This window comes from Diabrotica virgifera, chromosome 5, assembly GCF_917563875.1.
Source record: "Diabrotica virgifera virgifera chromosome 5, PGI_DIABVI_V3a".
NCBI lineage: Eukaryota > Metazoa > Arthropoda > Insecta > Coleoptera > Chrysomelidae > Diabrotica > Diabrotica virgifera.
Window position 1 is genome coordinate 90,461,549 of NC_065447.1, and position 13,816 is coordinate 90,475,364.

General features: G+C 32.2%; 1 protein-coding gene across 1 annotated transcript in view; it reads right to left on the reverse strand.

Moving 5' to 3' along the window:
• Positions 1 to 13,393, reverse strand: part of LOC114337758 (prostaglandin reductase 1) — a 67,723-nt gene extending 54,330 nt beyond the window's left edge. Inside the window, exon 1 of the mRNA XM_028288292.1 lies at positions 13,095 to 13,393. Within this exon, the coding sequence (XP_028144093.1) occupies positions 13,095 to 13,191 (97 nt within the window). The 5' untranslated portion in view covers positions 13,192 to 13,393. The remainder of the gene's footprint in view (positions 1 to 13,094) is intronic.
• Between the last annotated feature and the right edge of the window lie 423 nt (positions 13,394 to 13,816).

Genomic DNA, 13,816 nt, shown 5'->3' on the forward strand with positions numbered 1-13,816 from the left:
GAGTTTAATAAAAGGGTAGCAAATCAATTGGAAGTTCTGTCGGACAAAATACATCATGTGACGTTTTCGTGGTTTGACCATTCCAAATTTTTAACCTGTTCCACAATTAAAACTTCCCCTGTTCCAGTGCTCCCATATATCAAAGTTTGTCCGACTAGACATCCTTAAGCTAGTAACAAATTTTTAGCTTGCTATTAATCAACTTTTTTTTCATACGCGGGATCCAGACATAAAAATTTTGCTGATATTATAAAAAAAATTCTCGAATAACCGTACATAATGATGCTTTCCAATAGAAGTTTCAATAATATCTGAAAGAAAATGCAATTTTTGCTTCAGTCTGACCCAGTACTGTCGCCTTTATTTAAATGGACCCATTTTTTTCATGTATTTTGACACGTAGATTTTTTTGGGTAACAGTTGGTCCGAATGTAGATTCGTTATAAACAAAAAGAAACTGCTATAAACAAATAAGATTGTTATAAGCAAAAAACTTGCAAAATAAAAAATAAGCAAGATAAAACAATTTTTTTGGATTTTTTGGGTCTTTCTAGACAAAAAGTAGTCCTACGAATATTTTGGTAGGATGCATAATTTTCGAGATAAATGCAGTTAAACTTTCAAAAAATCGGAAAATTGCAATTTTGGAACCAGAAAAACTTTTGTTAACTAATTTCTTTATGCTACGAAGAAATTGCCTATTTGCAGGTTGAACATACTTTGTTGCACCGTTTGTGCTTGCGTGAAAAAAAATACTTGCATAAATAAGCAATTATTATTATTGTGTAATGTTAACAAATAAAAAGTACTTACTCGACAATTAAATTCACTGATGTTTTCAATGCATTTCTTATTTAAAATCTAACGGTGCGCGACCGCGTAGAGTAGGGTACAAGTGTAAGCGCCTGCAAACAGCCAATTGCTACGTAGCATACATGGCCGGCACACGTCAATATCCTCAAACACTATTTGTTTATAGCTTTGTTTAACAATTAAAAAACTAATTTTTAGCAATTTAAATAATCAAAACCGGTAAAATTTGACTTCGACTTTCAAATGCTGCAAGCAGAATTGCCATTTTATTTTTTAATCAAAAGTTATTCGGGTTCAAAAATTGCAATTTTTCGATTTTTGAAAGTTCAGGCGCGTTTATTTCGAAAATTGTGCATCATACGAAAAAACTTGTAAGAATATTTTTTGCTTAAAATGATACGAAGAATACAAAAAATTGTATTTTTTTTTGTTATTTTGCATGTTTTATGTTTATAACAATCTTATCGACATCCGGACCGACTATTACCCAAAACATTCGTGTTCTGCGGGTCAAAATAAATAAAAAAAAACTTAGGTAAGTCCATCTAAATAAAGCAGACTGTTGTACCCCCCCCTAGCACTAGCCGGGTTTCTCTAGTGTTTTTCCTCTAGTGTAAATTCGGCGGGCTATAGTAGAATAAAATAGTGCGGGAAGTACAATACCTTGTAATATACCGTGAGTTTTATGTATGGAAACACACAATTATCTCGGAAACGGCTTGCACGATTTTCATAGATTTTGGTGGATAAGGGTTTTCTGAGGTGGCCGATATTATAGTGTTAATTACATTGTTGTCAGATTTTTCGTTTTTCTGGAAATCTAATGAACTTTCTTATTTCAAATGGAACACCCTGTATATTTTTTGCGTTTTGAAGTTCTAAAGAAATACTGACTATTTTTTATGTTATATTCCCTATACCTAAATGCCATAATTTCGGAGTTATTGCTACATTTATTAAAAAAAAAAAATTAAACAAATTATAAAAATCAATTTTCTCGGCTCGGGTAAATATTATTTTAGATTCTTTGGATCATTGTGAACAAAAAAGATATTTTGTAATTTTTCTATAAAATTTATCGTTTCCGAGTTATAAACAATTTAAAACTGAAAAGAATCGAATTATGACGATTTTCAAGGTTCAAAAATACAAATAAAAATTATTAGTTTTGAAACTGCGTATTACCCAAATACAAGTTCAAGCCTTAGTTTACCAGATAATGATAAGTAATTTGAACTTGTTTTATATTAAAATATTTTTTTAGTTGTTAATGCAGCGATTAAAGCGATGTTTTAGAATAAAACGTACCAAAAACGCTTATGGCCAGCTCCTAGAAAAAGGATAGAGCTTGAATTAAGGTACTTCGTAATTTCTAAAATTATATTTTTTATCACCAACCGCCACTAAAGTCATATATTATTGTACTCATTTGCCCTCATTTGCGGCAGTAAAGTAACACTTTATTGTACTGAAAGAAGCATTTTACTTTACTTGCCGCGATTAATCAAATTAACCGAGATTGAATGTAAGTGGTCGATGGCAGTAATCGAATGGCGAGTATTTGAGTGGACTTACAATTTATTTACTTTAAGTATTAAAAATATTGTACGCAATTTGCGATATTATCAATTAAATTTATGTCAAAAAGTGAAATTTTGTAGTATTTTGTAATTATATTCATATCAAATAAATTAAAACTTTACCGATTTAGGTAGTAATTATCCAATATTGACAACTATCGATTAAAAATTGAAAGCGGCCATCTTGCAAGTTATCTGTTATCACTGTCATGGAATTATTATGACGTCTAAAATTTAAAAAGTTCTTAAATTGTAAATTGCATGTAAGTCTTAAAACCAATATCAAATTGTCCTTCACAATACATTTCGAACATTTGTACTTATGGTAGTGGTATTTTCGGACCGCTGATCACAGTTTAAAGAAGCATAAGAAGAAAAAGAAGATTATCAAGCTTCTTGACAAGTGACGTCCGAGCATCACTGTTTTTTTTATTTTATTTTATTTTTATCGCACAAGACATGGGTGGTAATGGGGGGGGGGAGCGTACAAATATTCGAAATGTAAGATAGGACAATTATGATTGTCCCTCCTTAACAGGTAAGTCAACCAATCAATTAATTATGTAACCAAATATTATGTTATATCAATAAAACATATCTTAACCGATTATCAAATATACCAGCAAACGAGAAGTAAACTCAACCTTCCCAGGGACCTATCTGAGCTTCTTAGAGACAATACAAATGTCAACAATATCATACAGTTTTTAACGGAAATAGGAATAAAAGACATTTAATTTTATCACAAATTTTTCAGGTATAGTTTTTGTTAGTACATATGTATTTACTTAATATTACAATCTCTTTTTATTTTTAATAAGTATTTTCCATTGCTGTCGTTTATAACCCCAGTGGTTCGGACGACATTAAATTTAAAAAATATATGTTGGCGATAAAATTTTGTATGCACCACGTCAGTAAAGACTCCTCATCGAACTCGTCTGTTACTTGCCTCGCTCGCTACGCTCGCTCTTCTCGTAATATCAGACTCGTTCGATAAAGAGTCACTTTACTGACTTGGTACATAAATAGCTATTATTTGTGTTTTTCAACCTTGAAAATCGTCATTATTTGATTTTTTTCAGTTTTAAAGTGTTTATAACTCGGAAACGGTTGATTTTATAGAAAAATTACAAAAAGACTTTTTTATTCCCAATGATCCAAAGAACCTAAAGTAATATTTACCCGAACCGAAAAAATTGATTTTTATAATTTGTTTAAAATTGTTTTTTAAAATAAATGTAGCAATAACTCCGAAATTGTGGCATTTAGGTATAGGGAATATAAAATGAAAAATAGTCAGTATTTCTTTAGGACTACAAAAAGCAAAAAATATACAGGGTATTCCATTCGAAATAAGAAAGTTCATTAGATTTCCAAAAAAACGGAAAATCTGACAACAATGTAATTGACACTATAATATTGGCCGCCTCAGAAAACCCTTTCCCACCAAAATCTATAAAAATCGTGCAAGTTGTTTCCGAGATAATTGAATGTTTCCATACATAAAACTCACTCTGTATATGGCTTCATAATAATGTATCATACACAATAATGCATAATACAATGCAATAAACTAATATTTAGATATGATTTACTAATATATTGCAAATTTATCTTATCGTGTTCATGTTTTAACGAAATAAACGCAATAATTCGTTGAAATATAATTTTTCTACGGCCGTGCTAAAAGAGCCACTTTCACGCACGCATTTCCTTTCCGAAAGTTGCACTTTCCCTCACGTCGTGCGGGAAAGTAAAATACCTTGTAATATGGCATTATAATATATTATAATACATGCAATAAACTAATATTTAGATATTATTTACTAATTTATTTGAAATTTATCTTATTATGTTCATGTTTTAATGAAATTAGCGCGATAATTCGATGAAATAAAATTATTTTGACATAATATTTAAAAGTCAGATCAGTAGACAATTACAATGGTTTTGAATCGTCGTCATGGAAACCAATATCGTCGTCGTGGTAACCCATTATATTGAAAGTTTGGTTTTTGACAACCTTGTCAAATTATTAATTTGTGTATTTTCACTTCTAAATAAAAAATGATCTTCTTCTTTAAGTACCGTGCCCAAATTTTTAGGCGTGGGTAGCTTCCATAACAATTTGCTGATATCGTTCTCGATCTTGTGCGGCATGTAACAATTGATCTGCTGATAAGCCAGTCCATTGAGGAAGGTTTCGGAGCCATGAATATTTCTTTCGACCAATTCCTCTTTTTCCGTCGATCTTTCCATTGAGTATTAATTGCAGCATCCTTTATCTGCTACCTCTCATTATATGCCCCAGATATTCAAGTTTTCTCTTTTTTATCATCTTCATTAAGTCACCTTCGACTTGACCTACTCTGTTTAAGACTTCTCTGTTTGAAATGCGTTGAACCCAATATATTCTGAGCATTCTACGATACGACCACATCTCAAAGGCTTCTAATTTGTTCATCATGTTAACCTTCATGATCCAGGTTTCACATCCATATAGTAATACAGGATACATATAACATTTTAGGAACTTGATTCTTAGTTGTAAGTTCAGCTGAGAGTTGCTCAGAATAGATCTAAGTTTCATAAATGCTCCTCTTGCAATTTCTATACGAGTTTTAATTTCTTCATCCGGATTTAGTGTCTCGTTTATCAAACATCCTAGGTATTTAAAATGGTTAACTTTTGTTATTGATTCATCATTGACAATTAGTTGCATAGGGCCGACGTCTTGTTTACTAACCACAAGTAATTTTGTCTTTGTTGCATTTATGTTAAGTCCGTTATTGGAGCATTCTCTAGTGACTCGATCTATAAGGAATTGAAGATCTTCGATATTTTCAGCCATGATCGCGGTATCGTCTGCATATCTGATGTTGTTAATAGTTTCTCCCCCGATTCGAACTCCACATTATCCTTCCAAGGCTTCATTAAAAATTATTTCTGAGTATACGTTAAACAAAGTTGGGGATAACACACAACCCTGTCTGACACCTCTTTGAATGCAAATTTTGTCTGCTTCTTTGCCGTCTACCAGAATAGAAGCTTCTTGATTCCAATATAGATGTTGTAAAAGTCTCAGATCTTTATCATCTATTCCAATCATTTCTAGATATTCAAACAACCTATCATGTTGAACTCTATCAAACGCCCTCTCAAAATCTATAAAGCAGACGTAAATTGGTTTCTGTACTTCCCATGATCGTTGAAGTAATGTTAACATTGAGAACAAAGCTTCCCTTGTTCGCAATCCTTCTGTGAAACCGAATTGTTTGTTTCCCATTGTCTCTTCACATTTCTGCTTGATTCTATTAAGAATTATCTTAAGAAGTAGCTTGAGAGAGTAGCTCATGAGACTAATTAGTCTTAAGTCTTTACATGATGATGTATTAGGCTTTTTTGGGAGTGGAATAAATGTAGACTCTAACCATATCTGTGACATCATGCCAGTCTCGTATACATGGTTATAAATGTTTGTTAGTTGTGAGACATTGTCGTCATCCAGAAGTTTGAGCCAGTCTGATGGTATTTGGTCAGGGCCTGGAGATTTCCCATTTTTGCTCTGTTCGATGGCTTTCTCTACTACCGCTTTTAAAATATTAGGACCAGTATTCGTATACTTTGTGGTGTTAAATGGTGGCCTCGTATCCAGGAAGAGCTCTTTTATATAGTTAGTCCATTCTTCCTTTTTTCATCTAAGTCGAGAATTATTTTACCTTTGGAGTTTCTCATAAAGTGAGGAGTTCTTTTTCTCTGTCATGTTTTCTTTGTAGTTCTTCCATTTCACGGCAGCTTTGTTCCATCCAGTCCTCTTTTGCTCGCTTAACCTCGTATCTTATTTGTCGATATATCTCTCTATACCGAATCTCGCCTTTGTTTTTCCAATTTCTTCTTTGTTGAATAAGGTCTAGTATTTTATCGGTCATCCAATCCTTTTTCTTTATTGCGTCTTTTTCTGGTTTCAAAACTTCGTTTGCTATGATGACCATGGCGGAATTCATGATATCTAGATTTTGACCGATATTTTCTTATTCAGATCTTTCTAACTGTTTTTTAATCTCACGATTTATCTTATTTCCGAACTCATCTGATATTACGGCATTTCTTTAGAGTCGAGTATTAGGTTTCTTCTGCGTATAAAAATGCTAAAAAATTATATAATTCTATTTTTTGTGGCTTTTTTCCAAACGTACGGCCGTCGAAAAATTATTGTTTCTAACTCATGCGGAAAGTGTCTTCCCCGCACTCGACTGCTTGCCCGAACTCCGCTATCGCGTCGTTCGGGTCAACGGCAGTCTCGCGTATGAAAGTATCACTTTCCGCACTAATAGTTAGGAAATAACTAGATATATTATTTTGACATAATATTCAAAAGTCAAACGAGGAGACAATAACAATGGTTTTGAATCGTCGTCATGGAAACCAATTTTATTTTATTGAAAATTTGGTTTTGACAACCTTGACAGAGAACATATTGAACAATTTAAGGATCAGCTTACATCAGTGATACATTTGCAAAATGCCACGAATTGCTCGTTTACATTAATATTACCAAGCAATAAGTAAAAACATTCTCGTTTTTGTTGTATGTTGTATTTACTCGTAAATAAAAATTGATAAACTCTATTTCCTAACTCATGTGGAAAGTGTCTTTCCCCCACTCGACTGCTTGCCCGAACTAGTACGGAAAGTATCACTTTTCGCACTAGTTAGTAAAATAACTATTTACCCTTAAAATTCACCCCTCCCTCTTTCCGACCTCATATCGCCCGAATTATATTTTATTTTTATTTATTATTTAAATTTTTTTTCTTTTATAGTGGGTGTCATTCTGTTCGTACTTTTGGTCTCAAAAATGAATGGCTCTGACCCAATTTATCAAAAACTATGCCATCAAAAGTTTTTACGTTCGGTTTCGAGAAAACTGGGAAAGACACATGAATAAACTATGACAGCCTGATATTTTGTATTACAAACTAATACCTTACGTCAAGCTTCATGCAAAAGTTTAAGGAGATGGATCTGAAATTAATTTGGAAATTCTGCCCGCATGGTTCGAATCCAGTTCAGAGCACAATCTCTTTATTTTTATTTTTATGCAACATCATTTTGTTTGTAGGTAGAAAATTGAGTCTAAAATGTGTATTGTGATAGAGCAATTTTAAAATAAAATTGAATTAAATCAAATAGAAAGAGAAAACTAGTTATTTATCTCTCGAATTGCTAAAAGGTGGAGTAAACTTAAAACCATCACCATCCTCACAATATAATCTATAGCTACTTAATATTTAAAAGACATAAACAGAAACGTTGGCAACGTTGCTTGGCTAGATAAACAAGTTCGGAAATTTACTGTAAACAAATAGCGAAAATTCTTAAAACGGAAGTGAAAATATTTAAACACCATACCAAGTCGTATCTAAAGACAACAGCGAAGTGTACAATCAAAATTCGGAGTGAAACAAACATTTTTAAGTGAATAAAACCTGCAGAGCCAGTGCTGGTCAAAAAAACAAGGTTAGCTATAAATAAACAAAACAATCAATTATTGCATTCCATAAGAAGGTAACTGCTAAACAATTTTTGGCGGTGTTGCCAAATCTGAAAAAAGCACTGAGAAATAGGGAAGAAAGAAATAAATACCCTTTTAAATAGGCCAGTCTAAGAAGGGTAAAAATCTCCGCGAGGTTGAATCGGATTTTTGCACTTACCGCAGACAGCCAAATTATACGTATGTAAAAAATATATTTAGTATATCAAATAGTAACAAATTATAACAATCAAATAGTAACAATCGAATAGTAACAACATGGAAGAATTCATAAAAGATTTGCTAGAAAAATTGGACAGAATGGAAACAAGGGATATGAGGATAGAGCAAAAATTGGATGGAATCTAAGAAGAGCTTAAAGAACTAAGAAATCAAAACCAGGAGCTGAAAAGAGAAAATATGCTACTAAAGCAAGAAATGAGTGAAATAAGAGCAGAAAATAAACAAATGAAAGCTGAAATTAAAGAAGTGCGAGAAGAAATGGAAACGCTAAGCAAACTAAAATTTAAGGAGGCAGTGCCAAAAAGACTAAGCGACCTAGAGGATAGAACGGAACGAGAGGAGAAAAGGAAAATTGAGAAAAACGTAATAGTCAGGGGAATTAAAATAGGAGAAGAGAATGTAAAAGAAGATCTAGAAAATTTACTAAAAATAAAACAACGTTGAAGCTCAAATAGAACAAACAAAGATAATTAGACCAAGAAATTCACAGCCGTTCATAATAGCAAAATTGGAAAATATACAAGATAAAAAGAAAATAATGGAACAAAAGAAAATCCTCAAAGGTACAAAAATATTTATCGATGAACAAAGAACCTATGAAGAACGAAGAATACACAGGCAAGTAAAGAAAAGAGCAGAGGTGGAAAAGGAAGCAGGGAAGAAAGTGAAGATGGGCTTCAAAAAATTATGGATAGACGATCAACTTTGGGAATGGAATAACATAATAAAAGACTTAAAGCTGAAGTGTACTGGAAACAACAGAGAAAATCCAAAAAACTGAAAGAATCAAACCGAACGATAGTGGAAACAGACCCGGCTAAGGAAATGGATAATGATAATAATAAAACAATGTACAAGAAAAAGAGGAATAGAATTAACATGAATAAAAGAGCTAAACCCATTAAAATTGGATCATGGAATATCCAGACAATGCTAAAAGTAGGGAAAATGCAGGAAATTGCTTTAGAAATGGAAAAATACGAACTAGAAATCCTATCACTACAGGAGATACGATGGAAAAATGAAAGAACAGTTAAGAAGAAAAACTTTACTATGTATTACTCAGGAGAAGATAAACAGGGGAAAAATGGAACAGCTTTTATGGTAAGCAAAAGAATGAGAGAAAAAGTTATACATTTCAAAGCTATTAATGGAAGAATCTCCTACATTAGAATCGAAAATAAACAAGCCAATATATCTTTAGTTAACTGCTATGCACCTACCGAGGAAGCAGACCAACAAGATAAAATGGAATTCTATGAACTTTTAGAAGAAACCTGCGAAAATATTCCTAAGAACGATATCTTAATAATACTGGGAGATTTTAACGTGCAAGTGGGAAAAGAGAGCTACAAACAAAATGTAGCAGGTAAAGAAACGATCCACAATGTCACAAACGATAACGGGGCAAAAGTTTGCAAACTGGCAGCAGCAACAAATACCTACATCGTCAGTACAAAATTTATTCATAAAAGGGAACACAAGATAACCTGGATGTTACCAGGGAGATCAGATGGCAACCAAATAGATCATGGTTTGATTTTGAAAAAATGGACCAAGATAATACAAGATGCGAGATCCTTTAGAGGAGCAAACGCTGACACTGACCACATACTCTTAATAGCCAAAATGAAGATGAAAATCATCAAAGCTAATAACAAAGTAGGAAAAAGAAGGAAGTGGAATTTAACCAAATTAAAAGTGCAACAAACAAAACAAGAGTATTCAGAGGAATCAGTACAAAAACTAAAGAGGTACGATGGTACGAACATAGAAGAGGAATGGACAAATATAAAAATGAGCATCATAGAGGCTGCGCAGCAAACCATAGGACCTCAAGAAAATAAAAAACTAAAGAATGGTTTGACGAAGAATGTCGATACCAAAGTCAACTGAAAACGCTGGCACGAAACAAATGGCTTGGAAATAGCGGACAAGAGGAAAGAGAACAATACCAGAAAGAAAAGAGAGAAGCGGCCAAACTTTATAAAAGGAAGAAAGAGACATGGATCTCAGATCAGATGCAAGAGATCGAAACAAATAATAGAGACAACAAAAAATTGTTTGAATATATAAAACAACAATATAATGGTAACAAAGTGACCAGCAAAATAAACAAAAAAGATTGGGAAAATCACTTTAAAGATATAAATACAAGCAACCAAGCAACCGACACAGAAGAAGATGATATAACAGATAACCGAGATGAAGAAGAAGATGCACCTACCTACCAAGAATTTATAGAAGTAGTAAAACAACTAAAATTTGACAAAACTCCAGGACCAGATGAGATTAACAATGAACTTATTGCAAATGGAGGAGATGACCTTCTAAACCGTATATATAAATTAATGGTCAGTATATGGGAAAAGGAATACATGCCTGAAGAATGAAAGAAAGGACTCATTATACCAGTTTTTAAAAAAGGAGACCCAACGCTTTGCAGCAATTATAGAGCAATTACACTATTAAATGCAACATATAAGATCATGACAACAATTATAAGAAATCGGCTAACCAGATACACATAAAAAACTTAGGACCATATCAACAGGGATTTAGAAAAGGGAGATCAACAATTGATACAATCCACGTTTTAACGCAAACAATCGAAAAAAGTTACGAACATGGCATAGAATTGCACATATTGTTTATTGATTTCCAACAGGCTTTCGACAGCATCTACAGAAAACAGCTATTAAAAGAAATGAAAAATATGAATATACCTGCAAAATTAATAAGATTGACCAGAATGACAATGAAGGACTCAACACCAAAGGTCAAAACAGTGGATGGTGAAACGAAGAATATCAACATAGAACATGGGGTAAGACAAGGTGACAGCCTATCGACAACGCTCTTTAATATAGCCTTGGAGGGAGTAATTAGAAACAGGGCTAACAAAAAAGACAATAATCCAAAGTTCTACACAAATAATAGGGTATACAGACGACCTAGGGTTGATAGCCCGTGACAAGAGAAGTCTAGAAGATGCACTGCTAACATTGAAAAGAGAGGCAAAAATCAGGGGGTTAATAATTAATCAGAAAAAACAAAATACTTAATAAGTACGAGAAATCAAGACCAAGTAAATAGAATAAAAGAGATAAGAATAAGTGATAATGTATTCCAAAGGGTTGACTGCTTTAAATACTTAGGAGTGATAGTAGATGGTCAAAACAGAAGAAGCATAGAGATAAATGAAAGAGTTAAAGCAGGTAATAGAGCATTCTGGAAATACCACAAGTTACTTAAAGAAAAAAACCTGAGCAAGAAAACAAAGAGAAAGATATATAGAGCGGCAATTAGACCAGTCATCACCTATGGAGCAGAAGCAATGTGCCTTACAAAAAAGATGAAGAAAAACTGAGAATAATATAAAGAAAAATTATTCGGAGAATACATGGTCCAATCAAAACAGATCAAGGAAAAATACGAATTCTGATGAATCACGAAAAAAGAAATCTAATGGAAGGAGAAGATATAGTGAGATTCATTAAAGCACAAAGGCTAAAATGGTTTGGCCACATCCAACGAAGAGAATCAGATGCACTAATTAGGCAGATAACAAATTGGACGCCAGTAATAAACAGACCTAGAGGAAGACCGAAAATAAGATGGGAAGACCAACTGCGAGAGGATATATTCAATATGGAAATTACAGGCTGGAGAGAAAAAATACAGAATAGGAAATAATGGAAACAGATTACAGAAAAAGCAAAAAAACACGAAAATCTATAAAGGATAATGAAGACGAATTATGCGGATCAATCCACCGCATGAAATGGATAAAAAGAACTCATGAACCTGAGCGACCTATACTCTATACTAGAGTGACCGGTCTATATATATAAGATGTAACAGATATTATCATGATTAATATGCTCTTTTTGTCGTATTTCTAACCCAATAATAATATTTATATTAGTTTGTGCCTTAAAAAAAAAGGTGCCCCCAAAGGTCGTAGGAACTTTATTTTTTTTAAGTTGTGTATTTTATCCAGATGACCAAATGTTTCATATTCAACAGATCAGGACCCTTTTTTTGCACACCATACAAACTCGATAATACCCTCAAGTTCAGGTACATTTAAACAAATTTTAATAAATGATAAAATTGTATTAATATCTTATATTATCTTCTATCTCTATAATATCTATCTTCTATTAATATCTAAGATAGTTCTAAGATATCTAAAATAGAATGTATTAAAGAGATGAAAAATAAGCGATAAGGTGTTATATTTTTTTTATTAAAACTGCGCCTCATATCAATAAAGGCAAGAAAGATTTTTTGTTTAAAATTAAACGACAGAATTTAAAAATTTAATTTAAAATATCAGTGGCGTACCATTATTTGTTTTAAAGAATTGAGACTATTCCCCATACGCGCCTATGATGAATATACATTCCTAATTGTATGTCAGAAAATGCGCAAAAAGTACCTTTTAAAATACACCAAATTTACATACCTCAACCGGTTTCAGAGCAACAAATAAATCGTAAGTTTGTAAGAATAATTAACACCCCTTATCTCTGAAACGAAGCATTTGCATAAGTGTATATAGCAAACTGTCATTGTTTTTTCATGTAGAATCACTCATGAAGTTTATTGCACTTATTTACTAACACCCTGTATATTATATAAATAGGTATTTTTCAAATTGACTAAAAATGGACACATTGAAATTCGGTAATTCAGAAACAATTGATCTCTGAGTATTGGAGCAATTAGACCTTTTGATTGAAGCGCATGAACAAAGCTACTCTCTGCAAAATTTCAGTCAAATTAACAATTCAGTTTCAGTTTTCAGTTTCAAACAATTAAATAATATGTTTAAATATCCAATTAAAATTATATTCAAGTTTGTACAGCTTATAACCTGAACTATATATTTTTTTAAAGTTATTAATTAAACTTACCAAAATTTGGCACATGCAGTGACCTATTATTGTTATTTTTAACAGCACAGTCAAAAACTGACAGTTGAAAAAACACCAAAACCAACCATTTCCACATACTGGACTTTTTTATGATACTCTTAAACAAATGTAAAACAACAATCTACTATTTCAACAGTTTGATCTCATCTGAAGATTTTATTTTATGAATTCAATTATCTTCTCGGGGATTTTGAACCTAGCTTCAAACCAGTTTCTTTGTTGAGTAAATATAAAAAAGAAACGAGTTCTTTATGCTTTTGTTTTTAACAAAATCGATTAAACTAACGAGTTAATTTCCAGAAATCCCAACTACCTGAGATGATTTGATTATTTTACAAATTATCATAATGATAATTATCGTTCTTGGAAAACGTTTAAGATTAGTTTAGCGATGATAATCCTTCAAGAGAAGATGACTTGTTTAAATGATAATGTATGATTTAAGTCAGTGGTAATTACTAATAATACATAATACACTAATATAATACACTAATCATAAAAAGTATCGCATAATTTTTTAAACAGAAAAAAGTTTAAAAATAATTTTTAGTTTTTAGCAGAATGTTATAATATTGTTTATCCGATATGACTTTTCCCATGTTTCACGATTCATTTTCAAACAAATTAAGTCAAAACATAAAGTTAAACGAACGTCGATGTGTATATAAATTTTGTATACTGTATACTATTGGGACCGTGCA